The sequence below is a fragment of the Lycium barbarum genome, chromosome 4 (assembly GCF_019175385.1).
Source record: "Lycium barbarum isolate Lr01 chromosome 4, ASM1917538v2, whole genome shotgun sequence".
NCBI classification, from domain to species: domain Eukaryota; kingdom Viridiplantae; phylum Streptophyta; class Magnoliopsida; order Solanales; family Solanaceae; genus Lycium; species Lycium barbarum.
This window is the reverse complement of record NC_083340.1, coordinates 2218821-2239369: the sequence shown is the minus strand read 5'-3', so window position 1 is coordinate 2239369 and position 20549 is coordinate 2218821. Positions and strand designations below refer to the sequence as shown.

The 20549-nt window shown below is 34.4% G+C and overlaps 2 protein-coding genes across 3 annotated transcripts; one reads left to right on the top strand and one right to left on the bottom strand.

Annotated features, from left to right (window-relative positions):
* Window positions 1-552: 552 nt before the first annotated feature.
* On the top strand, window positions 553-10388 carry LOC132634814 (COP1-interactive protein 1-like). Its single transcript, XM_060350903.1, has 4 exons — window positions 553-712; window positions 4633-4817; window positions 6094-6455; window positions 6683-10388. The coding sequence occupies exons 2-4, from the start codon at window positions 4721-4723 to the stop codon at window positions 10115-10117; spliced, it is 3894 nt and encodes a 1297-aa protein (XP_060206886.1). The 5' UTR covers window positions 553-712; window positions 4633-4720; the 3' UTR covers window positions 10118-10388.
* A 702-nt stretch (window positions 10389-11090) lies between these two features.
* Window positions 11091-18434, bottom strand: LOC132634815 (mitochondrial adenine nucleotide transporter ADNT1-like). Of its 2 annotated transcripts, none has more exons than XM_060350904.1 (8): window positions 18055-18434; window positions 15576-15624; window positions 14878-15083; window positions 13681-13718; window positions 13263-13375; window positions 13036-13149; window positions 11863-12207; window positions 11091-11649 (listed from the first exon to the last, which is right to left on the bottom strand). In XM_060350904.1, the coding sequence occupies exons 1-8, from the start codon at window positions 18228-18230 to the stop codon at window positions 11566-11568; spliced, it is 1125 nt and encodes a 374-aa protein (XP_060206887.1). In that variant the 5' UTR covers window positions 18231-18434; the 3' UTR covers window positions 11091-11565. The 2 variants fall into 2 exon arrangements, with proteins under 2 accessions (XP_060206887.1, XP_060206888.1); XM_060350905.1 differs by having other exon boundaries at window positions 14878-15041; window positions 18055-18432.
* Window positions 18435-20549: the final 2115 nt, after the last annotated feature.

Sequence of the window (20549 nt, the reverse complement as noted above, 5' to 3'; positions counted from 1 at the left end):
TTGATTATACAAAATAAAATAATCGAAAAAATGGTATGACAATTTTTTTTGTAAAATAACATTAACACCCTTAGCTGCACCAGTCGCTTTTAGCCTAGGCTCCATATAACAGACAAATCCACTTCTCCTATTTTTTTTTTCTATTTCAAAAGCGACCTCCTTTCTCAGTCTCATTTTCCACATTTCATTTTTATCATTACAGTCTGTACTATAAAGCCCTCCTTATTTTTGGAGAGTATTTGCCCAAAGTCCTATAGAAGGTGACTATTACGTGACATTTTAATAAGAAAAATACCGTAAAATAACCAAATGACACCGCTATCGAAAAAAAATCGACATGATGAGACAACTTCAAAAAGTCTAATTTTAATTGTACAAAATAAAATAACTAAAAAAATTATATTTTATAAAATAACTAGCCGAACCATACAATTGACGCTCCTAGCTGTACCAGTCGCTTTTAGCCTTATAAGGGCTCCATACAACAGAAAAATCCACTTTTCCCCCTCAACTTTTCTTTTATTCCAAAAGCGACCTTCTTTTCTAGTCTCATTTTTCATATTTCATTTTTATCCTTACTATAAAGCCCCTCCTCTCTCTTTTCTCTCTCTCTCTATCATTCCTCAAATTTGAAAAAAATTGCTCTTTGATTGCATCATTCTCTCTCTCTAAATTATTTTTCTTCCAGTTTTGCTCCAAGCTATAGTTTCAGGTAAGTCCTCGAATTTTCTAGACTTGAACTTTTGAGATTATTCTTAATTTTGTGGTTTTGCTACTGTTTTTAATCATTAATTTAGTTAAATTTGTGATTTTGCTAGGGTTTTGATCGTTAATCTACTTAATTTTGATTCGTAGAGCTTCAAATTTTGATACTGATATTCGTTTCTGGTTATTTTTTTGATGTTTTAGCAACTTGATTGCTATTCATATAGATAAGTGATTGTTTTAATATTCTTCGGATTAATTTGATGAGTTTATACACTTCTGTTTGATACTTGCTGTTTTGCTCTGCTCTTTGTTTAATTATTTCGATTAAATGATTGATGATTTGATAGTTGATTGTTGATTGTTGATTAAGCTTTTACTCGATGAATTTGTTGATCTAAACCTTCAGTTTTGATGATTTTGCTTGAATTGTATTTTTATGAGTTTTTTTCTCTCTCTTCTGTTAATTTTGTAATGAAGTTTTTCTCGAAGTTTTGTTGATTTATATGATAATTATGAATCTGCAGATCACAAATTATGATTTGTTTGTTCATTCATATGAACTTAATTCAGATTAATTAGATTAGATGTAGATATTAAATATCACAGCCAGTTCCAAATTAGTTCAGAAATTTTGGTTTTGGAATCAATAAGGTTCTGATTTTTTGTATTCAGTGGAGAAGTGAACAGAGGAATCACCTCGCTTGCTTTACTCTTTTTTTATTTTTTGGATTAAAAAATGTTGTTTTTTTGGAATGTTGTTTGTTGTTAACAAAAAATTTTCTCATGGTGATTTATTTGTATGGCCTTTTAGTATGTAAATTGTTAATTATGGTGATCTATAATACTCTCTCCGTCCTATAATAAGTGTCATCTTAATCAAAAATATTCATATTAAAAAATCAATAATACAATATAAAGTTTACTAAATTACCCCTATATAATAAAAATTAATTACTTTATCTTTTGATTAGAGCATGCACAAAAAGTAAGCCTTTTGACATTGGAAAGCCAACAATACTAAGTTACTATGTAGCTTTTCTAATCATCATTTAGATATTACTTTATTGTCTAAGGATAGAATTGAAAAAAATTAATCAATTTATGTCTTAATTTTCTAAGATGAGTGGGATAAATTTTTTTGGCTGAAATGACACTTATTACGGGACGAAAGGAGTACTTTTTATATAGTTTTTAAATATGTAAATTATATTTTAAAATTTAAAGTGAATTTATAATCAAATAAAAAAGTTTAGCTCTCAATATCCGAATTATACCACGTAAATTGTGAGAGTATTAGTTAATAGTGACAATTAGCTGGCTATTGGGGAATACAAAAAAGAAAAACAATTGGAACGTAAAGAAGAACATGTCACGTCTGTCATTATATATCTAGCTGGCATTTTTTTTATTTTTCAAAGTTGTCTGACCTTTGTTTTACCTGGATCCCTTTCACAAACAGCCAAAATAATATTCTGTCATTGCCCAAACAAAAAATTGGATCTGTCAATGCCAAACTTTATCTGTCCTATTTTATATGGTCATAATATTATATGAGGAATAAAATAATTTCGTACTAATTTTTTTTATATATTTTAAAATAAATATATATATATGACTTAGAGTACATTTTCATCTTTTTATGTAAATTTTATTTTAAGAAATTGAAGAATCAAATGTCGATTTCACATTTAAATGCCGTTTCCCTCCATTTATTACCTAGAATGATTGACCAAAAGTTTGGTTAGTTGATGATAGGCTATTTCCTTTCTGTGGGCCAATTTATATAGGGCCTATCGCCAGATAACACATGTTTGCCAGCAGGACTTAATTTTTTTTTTTTCCATTTTCAGCCTTAGGCATTCCAATTTCTTTCGTTGGACAGAATCTGAAAATAGATAATTGCAAAATAATTTTAGAAACGCATGCGATATAGTAAAGGATTCTAGAAAAGCTGGATAATCTTTTATTACATTATTCATATTTGTGGGTATAAATTTCCCTAATGTTTTGTTTTAGTCCAGATCAGTCTATAGTCCAATTAGGGGTCGTCTGATTGGGGATCAAGTTATTCCAGAATTATAGTAACAGAATTATAATACAGGATAAATAATTAACGAGATTATTTAGTAAATATACTTTTATCAATGTTGGTTCATTAGGGTAAAATGAGAGATACGAAATATAATATAAAACATGCATTGATTTAAACCGGATAAATTTTCATTTTTAATTTTAATCTTGTATATTTAAAATTTAGGAGAAAGGCTTTGGGGAAGGGCAAGGTGTCAAAATCCCGGAATTAGTAATTCTAGATCGGTCATCCCACATAGAGTTTGGTATAGAAGTAATACCCAAATTGTGGTATAAATAATTCTGAGATTACTAATCCTGAAATCAAAAACTGTACTATAACATAAATAAACTAATCCCACAATTTATCCTGAGATTATAATCCCTTATTCCAACAACCAAACAATCCTGATTCTGTCCATTTTAAAAAGATACCAAATTTGGAGCTCATTGGTCAACACATTCAATTTTCAGTGTGAATTTATGCACTATGTCTTATTTGAAATAATACTTACATATTTAAAATTAATATGAAGATACTAATGAATCATAAATTTTATAGCAAAATGTTTTATATTTTTTAAAAGAACGCAATCAGAGAAAAGAATTGTCTGACTCCTCTAGTAATACTAGTATGTCATCGGAAACTATTTATTGGTGTAACTACTTAGTTATCGACTTATCACATGAGAGTGCAGTTTTCTTTCTTTTCCAGATGAGAATGTAGTTGAAGACTTGAGTGAGTGTGTTCTCCACTTTCCGAAGAGTATTGCTATATACTCCAAAAAAAATATAAAAAAAAATTGTTTGTTTTACTTTTCCTTTTATTTGTTTCAGAAAGAATGTCTTTTTCCTAGTTTGACAACTCTTTAATTTTAATATCCCACATGACATATTTAACACTACAAGATTGACGACTATATTGGCACATTATACATATCTTTAATTTAAGATCACAAGATTCTAAATTCTTTTTAACTTTCTTAAATTCCGTGTCTGTTCAAACTAAGACAAACAAATTGAAACGGAGGGAGTATTATTTTTAGCTGTTGGCAAACAGTATCTTAAAAATTCCAACAGCTCATACTGTCCCAATCAGTACATTCTTCTTTTGAAAGACTGCCATTTATGATGAAGGAAAAGGCCTTTTGGCTAATGGCTAACACAAGGATATTGAGCTGATGATCACAATTCTCATCCATATATTATGAGATGATGTGTAATTATTGAGCTATAATTCCTAGTTATTGCTCTTGGTTAGTGAAGAGGCTGATCAAAAGTTGAACTGTATGCATTCCAAGACATCAAATTAATGCATTAGGCATTTAATACAGGAAGGAAAAAAAAAAAAAAAAGCAAATAAGAATTAGGTAGGAGGAGGAAAGCAAGACATGATGGAAAAATATTGAGTGAACAGGAATTGTACACGTGACATGCCTTAAAATAACTAGACCGATGCTGACAAATGAGGTGAACATATGAATGATGATCTTTTATTTTATTCCTTCAACTTCCAGTTTGATAGGACTGAATATTTTTAATTTTTGAAATCTTGCAAAAGAGGCAAGTATATTCGTTTTCCTTTATCTTTTTTGTGTTTGATTGCATTTTTCTCTTTTCTGCATGTTGTTTACCGTAATTGCTAGTCCATATTGAGGAATCTTTTTGTAAAGAGAAATTCATTTAGACTAAACTCGTTTCATAGAGTAATTACCATCTTCTTTGCCATTTTTTCCCCATTGGTACCATCCTGATATACTTTTCTCCCATTTCTATCTAATTTGTGTCATTTAACTTGTTTGGTTGATGTAAAATTACTCTCTCAAATATTGAAATGCCACTTTTCTTTTTCAGTGCTGGAACTTACACTATTGGACATGGGCACAGCCCTCTATTGTTGGAAAGAGAGAAAAAACTGACTAGTGAATAAACACTTGAAGAGATGACGAAAAAGCATCGTCTCAGGGAAAAAGTTCAGTCCTTTTTTGGAAGTCACGTTGATCCAGAAAAAGATGAGGAGCTGAAAGAAAACAAAGCAGGTATATACTTCTCTGGCTTAAAGAGCTACTGAATACAACTTCCATACTCTTAGTCAGCACACCCCTTCAAAATTGCTAGTAAAATTTCATTTAAACACTCAAATTATGCTCTATTTCAATTGAGCATCTAAACATATGATAAAGTGTTGCTATTCCACTTTCGCCTTAAATTTTAGAAAAATTGTTGTGTATGTTCTCAAACGCCCATTACGTAATCACATAGAATATATCTATTCCTTTAATTATACAAAATTGGAATTAGTTGGAACAGGGGTGAGGTTTTACGCCTTACTGAGGCTTATGTGTATAATAAAGAAGGTGACATATTTTAAGTGGTTAACTTATCTACATAATGGAAGCTCGAAAACAGGGCAATTCGCAGAATTGCCCTTCTTTTGGGGTGGTCTTTAAATTTTGCCCCTCATATTTTAAATCTTTAAATTTTGCCCTTCGGTTAAACCCATGGATTTCAAGTTCGAACCCCCACACAGTCAAAATTTTAAAAAAAAATCGCAAGGCAGAGTTTAAATTTCGCTATGCTCCCACCGGCATACACTTGTGAAGGAATTACCAAAGTTATGCCGGACCCGGCATACTTATGCCTTATGGGCAGACTTGGCATAAGTATGTCGGGTCCGGCATAACTTTGGTAATTCCTTCACAAGTTTATGCCAGGTCCGGCATAAAAGTTTGCCCATTAAAAGTATGCCCCCACCAGCATAAACTTGTGAAAGAATTATCAAAGTTATGCCGGACCCGGCATACTTATGCCAAGTCTGCCCATAAGGCATAAGTATGCCGGGTCCAGCATAAATTTGGTAATTCCTTAATAAGAGTATGCCGGGTCCGGCATACACGCGACTCAAACCTTGCCTTGCAATTTTTTTTTTTAATTTATGCTTGAGCGGGGGTTCGAACTCAGAACCTCATGATTTCTGCGTGAACGCTTAGAGTTGCAATGCGAAGGGAAAAAATTAAAGACCAGCAATATGAGGGGCATAATTTAAAGACCACAAATATGAGGGGCAAAATTTAAAGACCACCCCAAAAGAAGGGCAATCCGCGCAAAAAAATGTCGAGAACATGCGCATAAAATTTTGCAAAATTTTAAGCTCAAAGTCATAGAACTTCTTGGGTGCAAGTTGCATATGTGTTCAGTGAATGCTTTTTGCATGTTTACTTTTTCTTCCATAGGCTATAAATCGTCTAGAAATTCTTTGGGCCCGAGTGGAATAATCTTCATGCAAAGTTAATACTTGTTCCTTACGTGTTGCAGAAATTGAAGGCAAAATTCAGAAGATCTTCGCTCATATTAAAGGAGAAGGTGGCAGAGATGAAAAAGAACCTCTGGTGGAGCTAGTTCAAGATTTTCACAATCATTACCAATCACTGTATGCTCGTTATGATCATCTCACTGGAAAACTGAGGGAAAACGTACATGGAAAACACGACAAAGATAGTTCTTCCTCCAGCTCAGACTCCGATTCAGATTTCAGTACAAAGAAAAAGGGGAAGAAAAATGGTAAACTGGAATTCACAGATGCAACAGATGGCATCAAGGAAGAATTGGCAAGCGCAAACCTAGAAATAATTGAGTTGAAGGCTCAGTTGATGGCTGCGAAAGAAGAAAAGGATCAGGTGAAGTAAAATATTTTATTCATGAACTCAATAAATCTTTGAATGTTTGAATGCTCTCTACAATTTCCACTATATGAAAAAATAGTTAGCAGCACTCCTATTTCTAGTAGTACGAAACCTACTTTAACTCAAAACAAACAAGAAAACCCTATTCCTATATAAATTTGATTATAAATCCCAACCAATTTTGGTTTCCTAAAACTTTGAATTGTTTTTTCAAACATCAGGCCTTGCAATTTGAGCACCAGAAGGCTTTGAGCAAATTACAAGAAGCAGAAACAACAATCACTAGTTTAACTAGTGAAGCTGAAAGGTTGAAAGAGGAAAATGCGAAGCTTCTGGGCGAGATGGTGGATGTCAAAGAGAGTTTGGAGAAATCTGCAAAATTAGAAGCTGAATTAATGCAGAAGGTTGACGAGATAACTAGAGAAAGAGAAACCCTACAGCTAGAATTGGAAGCCCTAAAAATCGAACTTCCCTCAGTGAAGGAACAACTAGATTCTGCTGAAAAAGAAATAGCTCAGCTAAGTCAAATGCAAAAGGCCACAGAGAAAGACAATTCTTCACTATCATCAAAAGTTTTACAGCTCTCAGAGGAGATCGGACAGGTAAAGGCGATGCTAGATGAGAAAGAAAAGGAGATTTCTAATCTCAAGAAGATGCACGATGCTCACAAAAATGAAGCATCGACTCGTTTAAGAGGTATGGAAATGGACATTGATTCACTGCAGTCTCAGAGATTGGAAATCGAGAAACAGAAGGAAGATGAGCTCTCTGCATTGGTAAAGAAACTTGAGGAAAAGGAGGAGGAATTCTCAACAAACATAAACAATATACAACTTGAAATTGAATCCTTAAATGAACTGAAAGGCAAGCTGGAGGAGCAATTGGAGCAACAAAGAAACGAGGCGAATAAGAAGGACGAAGAATTGGAGTCTCTTTGCAGCCAGAAACTTGAATTGGAAGCAGAACTGCAGAAGAAAGCACAAGAAATTTCGGGATTCTCAAGTGAGATAGAGAGTCTCAAGGAGGAGATAGCAAACAAATCTGCAGATTCACTGAAAATTCTGGAAGAGAAAGAAAGTTCTCTTTCACAAGTGAAAGACCTAGAAGTGGAGCTGAAATCACTTCAGAATCTGAAACAAGAGTTGGAAGAGCAGCTGGCAAGCAAAGATGATAAAATTTCTGAAATTGAGAGAGCATTAACTGAGAGAGAAAGTGAACTAGCCGTTTTAAAGAAGAAATCTGAAGATGGAGAAACTGAATCATCTGCTCAGATTGCTGCATTAACTTTGCAGGTGAGCAATCTGCAAGAGCATTTGGAGAATTTGCAAGTTCAGAAGTCCGAAATAGAGTCTCAACTTGAGGCGAAAACTGGAGAAACATCAGAATACCTCACTCAGTTGGAATATTTGAAGGAGGAATTAACAAGTAAAACATCAGATGGCCAGAGAATGTTGGAAGAGAAGGAAGGCCTAGTGGTAGAGCTCAGGGAGGAAAAGGAAAGTCTCCTAAGCAAAATATCTGAACTGGAGAATGCATTAGCGGAGAAAGTTGACGAGCATGGAACCTTGCAAAAGAAGCTAGAGGAAGTGCAAAATGAAACTTCTACTCAGATTGTTGCCTTGACAGAAGAAGTTGACAAGTTGAGGCAGCAGACAGAATTGCTGCAGACTGAGAAAAGCCAGCTGGAGTTGGTAACTGAAAGAGGTAAACAAGAATCCACAGAAAGTTTGGCACAAGCAGAGAATCAGAACACCGAATTATCACAAAAGATTGTGGATCAGGAAATAAAGCTGAAAGAGCAGGAGGAAGCGTTGGGGAAGTTGGTGGAAGAGAAGGACGGTCTAGTGGTTCAGGTCAATGATCTCCAGGCTGAAGTGAAGTCTCTTTGTGAACAGAAGAGTACATTGGAAGAAAACATTAATGGTACAAACAATGAGATCAATCTGCTGAAGGAGGAAAGGGAAAGTTTCCTCCGGAAAATATCTGAATTGGAGAATTCATTAGTCGAGAAAGTTGACGAGCATGTTACCTTGCAAAAGAAGCTAGAGGATATGCAAAATGAAGCTTCTACTCAGACTGTTGAAGTTAATGAATTAAGGCAGCAGAAAGAAGTAATGCAGACAGAGAAAAGCCAGCTGGAATTGCTAATTGAAAATGGTAAACAAGAGTCCACTCAGACTTTGGCACAAGCAGAGAATCAGAACACCGAATTATCACAAAAGATTGTGGATCAGGAAATAAAGCTGAAAGAGCAGGAGGAAGCGTTGGGGAAGTTGGTGGAAGAGAAGGACGGTCTAGTGGTTCAGGTCAATGATCTCCAGGCTGAAGTGAAGTCTCTTTGTGAACAGAAGAGTACATTGGAAGAAAACATTAATGGTACAAACAATGAGATCAATCTGCTGAAGGAGGAAAGGGAAAGTTTCCTCCGGAAAATATCTGAATTGGAGAATTCATTAGTCGAGAAAGTTGACGAGCATGTTACCTTGCAAAAGAAGCTAGAGGATATGCAAAATGAAGCTTCTACTCAGACTGTTGAAGTTAATGAATTAAGGCAGCAGATAGAAGTAATGCAGACAGAGAAAAGCCAGCTGGAATTGCTAATTGAAAATGGTAAACAAGAGTCCACTCAGACTTTGGCACAAGCAGAGAATCAGCACACTGAATTATCACAAAAGATTGTGGATCGGGAAATGACGCTGAAAGAACACGAGGAAGCATTTGGAAAGCTTGATGATAAGCTGCAGGAGTACAAGGAAAGCCTCAAACTTGCAGAAATGAAGGTTGAAGAGATAACAGAAGAGTACCAGAAGAATCTTGAAAGTAAAGATCAGAAAATAGAGGAACTGGATGGCAAAATTGAAGATCTGAAGAGGGATCTGGAAATGAAAGGAGAGGAAACCAGCACACTGGTGGAGAATGTCCGGAACACTGAAGTTAAGCTACGGTTAACCAATCAGAAGCTTCGGGTGACTGAGCAGTTGCTGACTGAGAAAGAAGAGGACCACTTGAAGAAAGAAGAGAAGTTACTGCAACATCAAAAGTTTCTGGAAGAGAGGATTGCAACATTATCAGGACTTATCGCTGTTTACAAGCAAACTCAAGCGAAAATAGTAGCAGACATTTCAGACAAAGTAAATTATACTTTGACTCAAATAGACACGTTCAGTATGAAGTATGAGGAAGACACTGGTCACTTGGAGTCCCGTATTTACGAAATATTGAATGAGCTTAAGGTTGCTTTGAATTCGATCAAAGTAGTAGGTGAAGAAAAGAAGCAGCTCAAGAAGGAAATCGACAGTCTAGTGCAACAACTAAAAGATGAGAAAGAATGTGCATTGGTTTTAAAAGAGAAGGTTGAAGAATTAGAAAAAACAGAAAAAATGGAGTTGAATCAGAGGAGTAGTTTGACCGAAACCGTTCACCAACTTGAAGAGAAGATAGTTACATTGCAGAAAATGATGGCGGAGAAGGATGAAAAGATGGGAGAGTATGAAAGGAAGATGAATGACAAAGATAAGGGAATCTTAGACTTGAGTGAGGAAAAACGAGAGGCGATAAGGCAGTTGTGTATCTGGATCGATTACCACCAGAGTCGCTATGATGATCTTATAGATATGATCTCAAAGACTAGGGGAAGAAGGCAAGTAACTGCTTGAAATTACTTTGCAATATGGTACATCATTTTTGTTATGCTTTCCTTAGTTTTGTTCTTTCTGTTTTTGGAGTGATTGGTCGTTTTTTTTCCAGAAGGTTAGTGGATATTTATTATTGGGGCTTGTTCTTTTGGATGCCGTCGTCTGTAAGCGTCTTAGTTTCTTTGAATACCCTTTTTAGGCTGTATAGGCAAGTAATGCTACCATTTTTTCAGTACTGGAACTTCATTCATTGGATATATCAATTAGTGGAACCGTAATATTGTGAGTATTACATGCACATTTATAAGGTTGTTTTGGGGATATAGAAATCTTTTCTAGACTACATTCGTTGGATATATCAATTGGTTGAACTGCAATATTGTGAGTATTGCATGCACATTTATAAGGTTGTCTTTGGAATATATAGAAATCTTTTCGAGACTTCATTCATTGGATATATCATCAATTAGTTGAACTGCAATATTGTGAGTATTACATGCACATGCCCCTCATAATGAATAACCGGGGCATAATTTCATATTTTCGCATCATAATATCCCATAAGTTATGCCTTTGCCTTACAGAAATTATGCCCCGCTAGGTATAAGTTCGATTGCGAAACGGCACAAATTATAGACCAGTCTATTTAAAGGATTAATATTCAAGGAATTTGACGTGCAATCTATTCCGCTAAGCTCGATCATTACATATAGTTGAAAGTTATAAAGACCAATCACAGGTGCATTCGATCTACCATAGGTTTCATGTAATTAGATAATATACCAGGGAATTTCACTTGCAAAAGAAAATGGTTCATACTAACCGATTCGGGTCCATAACCATGGCTCCAATGCACGAGATGTAGCATATAAGGACCGCTACTACAAAGAGTATTACACCCTTGATCGTGAAATATCAATTGCTTGTTGAGAAAGTTCTATCTTAACACAAGCAAATCACAATGAATTTTCACATCGTCTAGAAAACTGCAAAATGTAATAATCCTAATGCATTATTTGCAGGCACAAAATATTTAGTTTAGCATGAGCTAGCGCCCATGCCTGCACCGATACACCACAAAATATGGCAGAAATAAACAGTGCTGATCAAATGTACCGAACAAAAAAATGGATCATCACCAGAGCAAACCGTGAAATCAACGACCCAGATCTCTATTCAATATAAGCTGTTGTGTAAAAATACTGGCCAAATGAGTATTTTGATTCCTATAATATGAAGTGCACCTACTGCTACTTCTGGACCACTCTTATTGCTAATTTATCCGATATAATGTAAACCTAAAGGAGGACGCAAAGACAACGGGTGGGTATGGGTAAAATATATAAGGGTGCTCAGGATCTCTCCCTTTCCAAGTTGATGAGATAACACTTTCCCATAAACACCTTCCTTGCTTCTCCGAGTAAATTAACATCTAGGTTCAGAAAATAACCTGAACTTCCTCGAACAATTCAATCAGATATCCTCATTTCCACACCAAGAATGTCTTTTACCACCTCATATGACACAAATGCAATTGCTATAGACGGGACCACCTGAAAATAGAAGAATAATGTCATATAAATTCCAAACCAGATCACTCTATTAATAAATGCGACAGAAAACAATATTTCCTGAGGCTTAGCACTATTTAGCCTTATTGGAAAACCATAAGTAGAAAACAAATGGTTGCTTTAGCACTTCATTTATACCTGGACATGGGGAACAGGGGGAGAATATCATTTCTAAAGAACGCGGGTTACACTAACCTTGACTGAATTTGGGACCAAACCCTTATATAAAGCTCCAACTCCCTCGTGACGAACTGTTTTCCTAAATGCATCAATCATGCCACTATACTCTACAGGTGCCTTGCTCTTCCCATCACCAATAACAACTGAACCTGCATTTTTCCAGCCGCCCATCTGCATTCTTCGACGGATGACATCAAGAGGGTAAGCAACCGTTTGCCCAATGGTTCCAGCAACAGCACCACAGCCGAGCTTTGTTATAACACTCAATTCAGTGTCTTGAGCTAGTCCTAATGGTCGAGTTTTGACCAACCAATCTTTTAAGGATTCATATACAGCAAAGTTTAAACCTACATAAGGAATCTGCATGTTGAACTTGCATCAGCAATGGCGTCATTTGGTTAAAAGATTTACCTTATCATTTTTCTTCAGACAAGTAGATGAGAATTATCTTTTCACTCAATTATTTTTCTCTTTCTAGCCATAAACGATTTCACTTTGATAACAGAATCTTAGGCAAATGGAGGGGTGGAAGTAAACATAAACTGCTTAATTTGGCAATGGCATGGAAAGTAAGTAAAATCAACTTTCAAATTTCAGCACACCAAGGCTTAATAAGTTGGAGAATAAGAACAATAGGAAGCAACGTCCAATTCGTCTACACTGTATTTAAAAAAAAAAAGGGAAGCAACTAGCGTAGAAGCTAATGCTGCTTGATGTTTGAATCTGAAAATCAAGTAAACCATACTGACAGTTAACCATGATTAGAAAAGGTGGAATACACATAGAGTCAGATGGTTTTCCAAATAAGAGATTTGATGAAAGTTTGAAAACAAAGGACATCCCACATCTAGCACTATTCTACACAACCAACATAATTATTACTAAAACATGACGAGAATGCAATGGTCCTATAACCAAAATCACTGAGAAAAAGTCTATTGGTACCCTATGTCCCCATCCATAGAAAGGGGGTATCTTGTTTGGTTAAGGGAACGACGATGAGAGAGCATTTTAATGACCTAAATTTCATAGAGAGTAATCGATGAGTAACCAGATTTTTTTTTAAAAAAAGAAGTGTGATTCCACACAAGAAATAAAATGATCAAGAGGAGTAAAATTTTAGGTCCAAACAGAAATCACGTGCTTCTGAATGTGATGTTAACCAAGTCAATCAAAACCATCACTTACCACGCCTATCACAGAAGGGAGCCATCCTTTGTACAGAGCACGCGGGCCTTCTTCAGCAAAAACTGTTCTCAGAGCATGAAATATCCCTCTGTACTGGCTAGGAGATTTATCTGTCTGCAAAAAGAAGCAGAAGCATTACAAATTAACAAAAAATCCTGAGAAAAAGTGATAGCCATTTCCATACACAATGTGTTTGTGTAAAATGGATAAATTCACAGATGCATTACCTGAACAGTAATCCGACCTCGTACCAAGTCCATTGGATAAGTTGCTGACATGGCAATGATGCCTGCACATGCTCCAGCACCAAGGCGTAGAAGAGGAGTAAGTTCAGCATCCTCTGCAAGGAGGTAAGAGAAATACAGTTAACATCGCAAAATAAGTCTATGAACAAGCATAGACTCGTAAATCTCTAAAACTAGGTAGATCCATAACATAAAATATCGCAAATTTTGTACTTTTTCAACACAGAAAATGGATGAGACAAATTTCTTGGCAGACATGGAAGAAGTATATTTCTCAACAAAGATCTTGCAGCATAAAGCTTGCGTCAAACAATGATATATCTCAAGTCATAATAGTAGATGGCGAGCAGAGAAATGGAGATAGAATGAGGAAAAATAATTGGATAATCAGTTAATTTACCATTTCCAGTTTGCTGTCGGTAAAACCATAAGATTCCCCTGTAACATTTTTAAATAATAAACAGATCAGATTAGAGTTCATAAGCCATAAAAGTCACAGTAGACATAAGCTGGTATAAAAGAATTTATATCTTTTTAACTTATCTGAATTTGTATTCAACACAAATTCTCTCAGCCAGGGTATCACATTAAACTCTTGTACTAACTGAAAAATCCCCTTCACAATCATTTTCATTCTCAAACATGATAACTGTCAGATAATCACAAACATAAGTATTGATCAATCCAGAAATAATCAGAAAAAAAATCTGTCAATTCTAGAGGCACTTCGGATCCAGATATCTCCATCCAAACAGGCCCTTAACGTTTTCTCCTTTTGGTTGGTAATGGTATCCTTTTATAAGTTTAGCATGAATCAGAAGTCTCTACTTCCACTTTTTATTGATAAGTTAAAAAGTCTCTTCTTACAATGTACTTGCTATAGCTGAATATCAAAGAAGTGGAAGGAAGGAAAACCAATGATGATTTGTATTCTGTTATAATTATCCATCCATTGAGGAAGATTCAAAATTGGAAGAATTGTACTAAGACAGATCCATAACTGGTCAGAGGATATATTCGACAAAATTCTTGACATCTTCGTCTAGTTTTCCCCACATCAAAGAAGGAAGATTTCCCCACCACAATCCTCCAAATCAATTTTTTTAATCATGTCTCCAAGGAGATGGTTGATTATTGAAGCATACTAGTAATAAATTGACCTTTTTTTTCCAACATGAAAGTTCAGAATGAATAACTTCTAATTGACCAATGCTTTTCACCAAGTCACTGGAAGTCCTCTTCAATTAGTTAGACATCTGTGCAGAAACCATTACTCTTCCTAGTTATTCGACTTTTCATTTTGTTGAGGCCCATCCCAATTTCCTGAATCAATCCCGGTCACCACATTGATTAACAATAATGTTAAGAACAAATTTAGAGACCACAGAAAGCAAAAAATGTCCTGCTAGTCCAAATAATAGAATCGTCGAGCATCTCAGAATTCAACAAGTTACAATTAAGCTTTTAAAAAATTACTAAGAATCAACAAACCAGATTGGAGAAGTATAATGGCAATTCAAAAGAGAATTTTCTTCAAATGTGTTAAGTGGTATAGGGAGTGACATTTACCATTCTGAGAGAAAGTATTGTGGCTTACCTCGATGCCTCCTCATAGCTGAAGAACTTGACGGCAGAGTTTGGAACAATGCGGGCACAATTAGTACCATTTCCTTTGAACAAACCCCGCAGACCCTCATTTCTCCATATGTATTTCAACCCCTGAACTGTACCATTGTATTTTATACTGTGAGCATTCTGTACCTGCACTTCAACGAACAAAGGTCCATGTAACATCCTCATAACCTGCGTTGTGTGTTTAGAACTATTTATAGGTTACTGCATCTACATAAATTATAAGTTATGCATATGACTACACTGACCTTAGATAAATACTAATATGCTATTACAATACAAGTATAAGTAAACAAATAAAGTTAAATGCTCTGACTCCTTAAGACAAAATTATAGTTAACTGAAAATTTGTGTTCGATATCTAATGGCATCCCTTGTCATATAAATAGTAATTGACATCACCACTTTTAGTTTAACTGATAGGTAGGTTATCCGCCAAATTTGTTAAACACTTCAAGTGCAGCTGATATCTAATTGGTACATTTAGCTTTAAGCACCGATCGAGGGTTCTCAAACACCGCCTTAACATGGTAAAAGATGCATCTTTGCAGACAATTTTTCATGTAGACCTCCACTCACTTCATTTCATAAGAAAATCTGCAAGGATATACATAAAAAACATCTCACATCATAAAGCTTAAAAGAATCACTTGGACTATTTACCTGGAGCAGAATTTTTAGCCTTTCCAATGGAGCAACTGCAGTGCGTGATCTGTAACACAAGAATACTATTTAACTTGAAAATTCTGAAATAGGGAAAAAAGGGCAAGAAATGCATTTAACCTGCTGTGATAACTATGTCATTATCCTCAAAATCAAGAAATAATTACATAAGCAATGATACTACGCCATGCAACATGTCCTTTTGAAGGAAATGATACAGTGTGAAAGAAGCTCCTCTGGGTGTTAGTTTTAAGTAGATCTCAGGATGTTATGAGGTAGTCAGAAATGCAACAAGTGTGAGATCCCACTTTTCTTCTACTCTTCTCCTTCAGGCAAAAAAAGAGGAGAAGATAGAAAAACCCTTATCACATCATTGTCCATGAAAGCATAAAAGCATATGAAGACATGCAAAACCTCATACCACACAGCCCTTTTTTTCATTTCATTTCTTCCCTGAATCCAATATCTAAACGAGACTCTAACTGGGTCTGTTTAATGCAGTTCTCCCTATTTCCTGAGATGATAGTTTCTTTCTCTTCCCTTTTCTCCTGTCCCCATTCCTCCATCTATGCGGGAGGTTCCTTCAAGAGAATCTACTAGATAATAGTAAAGGACATCTCATTACTTGATTCTTTCTTAGCCTGCCAGATAGTCGACAATGATTATCTACGTAGGGTATAAACATGTGGTCCTAACTATTAGTGTGTGCTTGCTTCTTAGCTTCTATGGCGATACCACGCCATACTGGGATCGGACAGGCGCTTATCTAACCGTCACTAATGCTCTCTAGACATGCCATGTACTTGACAAACAAATGTTAGTTATCAGATCAACATGTTTCATACTGAGTTTTGCTAGAGAAAGTGTTAGTTATGTACTATGAATGTGCGGTAACCTCTAGTTACCCTTTGGATAATTAACATTTATTTGCTTCAATAACTCAAACTAAGATGCATCGCATCTTTGCTAAAAGCAAAAACACTGTTTTACTTCTAAATACATTTTTAATTGAAGTTAATACTTTTGATATTTCATATACTTATCCAGCTATCTAGACAAGCCATATTGATTGTTCTTCCCAACACCTCTTGTCTCTTTTGTTTCTCCTTCTCGTCTTTTTCTAAAGTATGTTCTCTTAGTTGTACTCCAGAACGCAAGAATCCTTGAGTCATCCATGTTTTAACTGTTTGCACTATAATGCCAGAATCCAACCTTTACGAGAAAAAGTGGTTTAATTGCTTCATTTCACCCATAAAAATTTCTTCTTTTGTTAATGTAACTACACAATAATCTCTTTATGTCACCCTAGACCACTATCCCATGAAAGTTTAGCATTCTCAAAATTCTTCACTACACCAAACCATATTTAATTTCACAAAAGATCCAAAAAAGCTCTCATGATCTCGTCACATGTAAAAAGCTCAATATCATCATTTACAATTATGCGCTAAACACACAACTGTCAAACTTATTTTCTAACTCCCAAAATGATCTAGCCTAAACAGCAAATGAAAGTTCTCATTATTGTCTATCACCTTGCAACCATATCAGACGAAAAAATGAAAAGGAATTATTTTTTAAAATTGATTAAGTCAAGCATAGGGTAACAACAAATGAAATTTGCGCTGCCGTCTATCCCCTTCGGAACCATATCAGAACCACAAAGAAAAGGGGGAAAAAAACAAACAACTGATAATAAACGAGTATGAACTAGGAATATAAAACGGAAATTACTTTTTCTTTTGGAATTATTCGTAATAATTGAGATCAAGTAACGTAACATCAAAATAATTTTTTCACTACTGTCTACGGGCTTCAGAATCATATCAGTATACTCTGGAAACAGCGAAGGCAAATTACCTTTTTTAGTTATTCGTAAGAATTAAGATCAAGCCTAGGTAACAGCAAATAAATTTTCATTACTGTATATCAGCTTCAGAACAATTGAAGAAAAAGAAGTGTTCGTAGAAACAGCAAATTGAAATTAGTAGTACTATTTTTCTTCTGAACTATTCGTAACAACTAAAATCAAACCTAAGTAACGGAAAATGAATTTATCATTAATTGTTATCGAATTCGTATCTCAACAGCAAACAAAAACAGGGCTAATAACAGCAATGAATTCATAATCATAGCATCAAAAAAAGGACTATGCAGTATAAAATAGTATAAGGAAAAAACGAAGGATAAACTAGAAACAACCATTTGAGATTAGTACTAGTATTCCTTTTAACTATTCGTACCAATTAAATCAAGCCTAAGTAACAGCAAATGAAATTTTCATTAATTTCTATTGAATCCGTAACCACATATAAATTATTATGCAGTAGAAAAAAACAGTTAACAAGCGAGCATAAAGTATAAACAGAGAATTGAAATTAGTAGTTAACAACAAATTAAAATTTCATTACCGTAGATTCGGAGTAATAATAAAGGAGTATGCAGTATTAGTATAAGGAGAAAAAAAAGGAGAACTGACACTCCACCAGCAATTCCACCAGCAGCAAGAGATTTGGCAATAGTGAAAAGAGCAGCATGAGAAGGAGCTTTAACACCTTCACTCGCCATTTTAGCTTCTTCAGCAAGATTAACTATTGTATTAACTGCAACACTCTCACTACTTCTCTTCCCTACCGCCACATCTTCGCTCGCCATTCAACAAACCCTAGAGAGAGAAAAAAACTGCTTCACTGATGCTTGGCCGGCGATCGACAGAGAAGAGAAGAGGAGGGAGGCACTGGGTTTTCTTTTGTTGCTGCTTCCTTGAGAAATCCGCAAAAGACAAATTATGGAATTTCTATTATGTGCAGAAGAATTATTAGAGGATGAACATTATGTTTAATATTCCTATAGTAGTACTACTTACTTGTTAGTGACATAGAATATTACTATATACTTATCAACTTTAAATACATTTTTACTAAAGTTAAAAAGGATCAATTTGGGAGAAATGAGACAATTTGAATAGAAGAAAATAATTTTTTTCAGATTTCTTATCGATTAAAAATATTTTGTAAGTGACCTACAAACCACTTCTCCCTTTTACGACATACAAATTGAGCAAATTTGCTTTATGTTAAATATTTATCTAATATTACTTTCGTTATCACGAAAAAAAAATCTTATTTTTGCCATTGAAAGGTCTCCAGATCGAGAATATTGAAAGGTCTCCAGATCGAGAATATTGAAAGGTCTCCAGATCGAGAATAATTGTAAATTATGATCAAAAGTTGTAGAATAAATATAAATTGTTTTCTCGAAGAGTTTGTGCACATGGAATAAACTTATTCGTGCTTCGAACTTATGTTAATGACGAATGTAAGGTAATTCAAAACGATTCGTTAACAATAAAGATATAAATGGACTAAGAATGTGATACCTGATAAAATCAAACAATTTCCAATATTGTACGCGTCTTTACTTTAGAACAACCAATTTTACACACAATTTTTTTTTTTTTGGTACAGTGAAAAAAAATAAAAGTTACTAAAATCTTTGATAAGCTAAACTACTTAAATTGTCAGGAGCAAAAATTCCATTTTCTTGACCCCGTTTTTCTAAGCAATTAAATTTTCTTCATGTTTGTAACCTTCATTTGCCAAAAAGTCTATACACTTGTTTGCTTCTCTCCCAATATGGATAATGTTTCCCTTAATGACTTTTAATAATATCCCTAAAGGATGAAATTTTATGTTGTTTAGTTGAATAAACTTGACAACCAGCATATCTGTTTTCACTTATAACTCTATATATTTAATTTAATTTTCTAATTATCGCCCTTATTTGATGCTTCATATTTCTATGATAAGACTTGATATAGATCTTATGTTACTTAGAATATCCCAATATTCACATGCCTGCATCATTTCTATACAAATTACAACACAATACATGACTTTTCACATAAGTTAGCAGTGAACATAATTTCGTCAACAAAATACCATATTAATGTAGAGATCAAATTTGGTATGATACCAAAAAAGATAAATTTGGTATGTAATAAGCCAAATATGTTTTATTCTATCAAATATTTTAATGCTAATGCGGCCCATCAATTTGTTGGTTTTGGATATACGTCGATAATGATGACACGTGGAAGTTAGGGTTAAGATATGGTGGGCCGGATCAGTATACAAAATGGGTCTCAGGTCCAATCTAGCATAGCAAGTCGTTTTCGGTTTTAATTTGGTTTCTAACTTTTGACTTTATCACGAAGTTGTTTCGATCACATAAATTATTTCGTGTTGTTCATATAAAAAAAGGATTTGGTTCTATTTTTAACTTTAATCTATTATTCTTAAGTGTATTAGTTTTAAGTAAATTATTCTTGGATTATTTCAGAGAGAATCCTCTTTATTTCGCTTTATAAAAAAAAAATACAATATGATTATTTGAAGAAAAAAATATTTATTTACCAAAACACAACCTATATTCATTCTTTTGGTACAATAATAAGTACTAGACAAAGTTCTTAAAATATTTTATAAATTAAACAACTAAATCAATCAGATAAATAAATTTCATATCCTATAAAATATGACGACCTATCTACAAAATTCTTTTTCATGTGTGCTGTAAAGACATCTATTCATAATTATCCTTTAGGACTGCGTTATAGCTGTTGTATAGGATGAAAATATTAATTTGTTCTTGGGCAAGTCGATAATCAACTGATTACACTTTGGTTATGTTTGGTATGGAGGGAAATGTTTTTTCTAAAAAAAAAACATTTTAAAAAAATATTTTCCAAAAAATAAGTGAGATTTTGTTTTTATTTCTTAGTGTTTGGTACATGTGTGTGTGTGTAATTTCAATAGCATTTTTTTATGTAATTTACGAAAACAATGGGGTGGAGAGTGGGAGTTTTTGGGTGGCGGGGGTGGGATAGGGGGAGGGAGGAGACAATGATCTTGAAAGACCACTTACCGAACTTGTTTTCCCTGCTTTAACTAGGAAAATCGTTTTTTTTTTTCA

What these genes read in the sequence shown, in the direction of transcription:
- LOC132634814 (XM_060350903.1), top strand. Translation starts at nt 4,721, where the DNA reads ATGACGAAAAAGCATCGTCTCAGGGAAAAAGTTCAGTCCTTTTTTGGA. An exon ending in GCTGAAAGAAAACAAAGCAG is followed by an intron (nt 4,818 to 6,093) that starts GTATATACTTCT and finishes TACGTGTTGCAG; the next exon opens with AAATTGAAGGCAAAATTCAG. An exon ending in CGAAAGAAGAAAAGGATCAG is followed by an intron (nt 6,456 to 6,682) that starts GTGAAGTAAAAT and finishes TTCAAACATCAG; the next exon opens with GCCTTGCAATTTGAGCACCA.
- LOC132634815 (XM_060350904.1), bottom strand. Translation starts at nt 18,230, where the DNA reads ATGGCGAGCGAAGATGTGGCGGTAGGGAAGAGAAGTAGTGAGAGTGTT. An exon ending in AGCTATGAGGAGGCATCGAG is followed by an intron (nt 13,719 to 14,877) that starts GTAAGCCACAAT and finishes AAAATGTTACAG; the next exon opens with GGGAATCTTATGGTTTTACC. An exon ending in GAGGTCGGATTACTGTTCAG is followed by an intron (nt 13,150 to 13,262) that starts GTAATGCATCTG and finishes TTCTTTTTGCAG; the next exon opens with ACAGATAAATCTCCTAGCCA.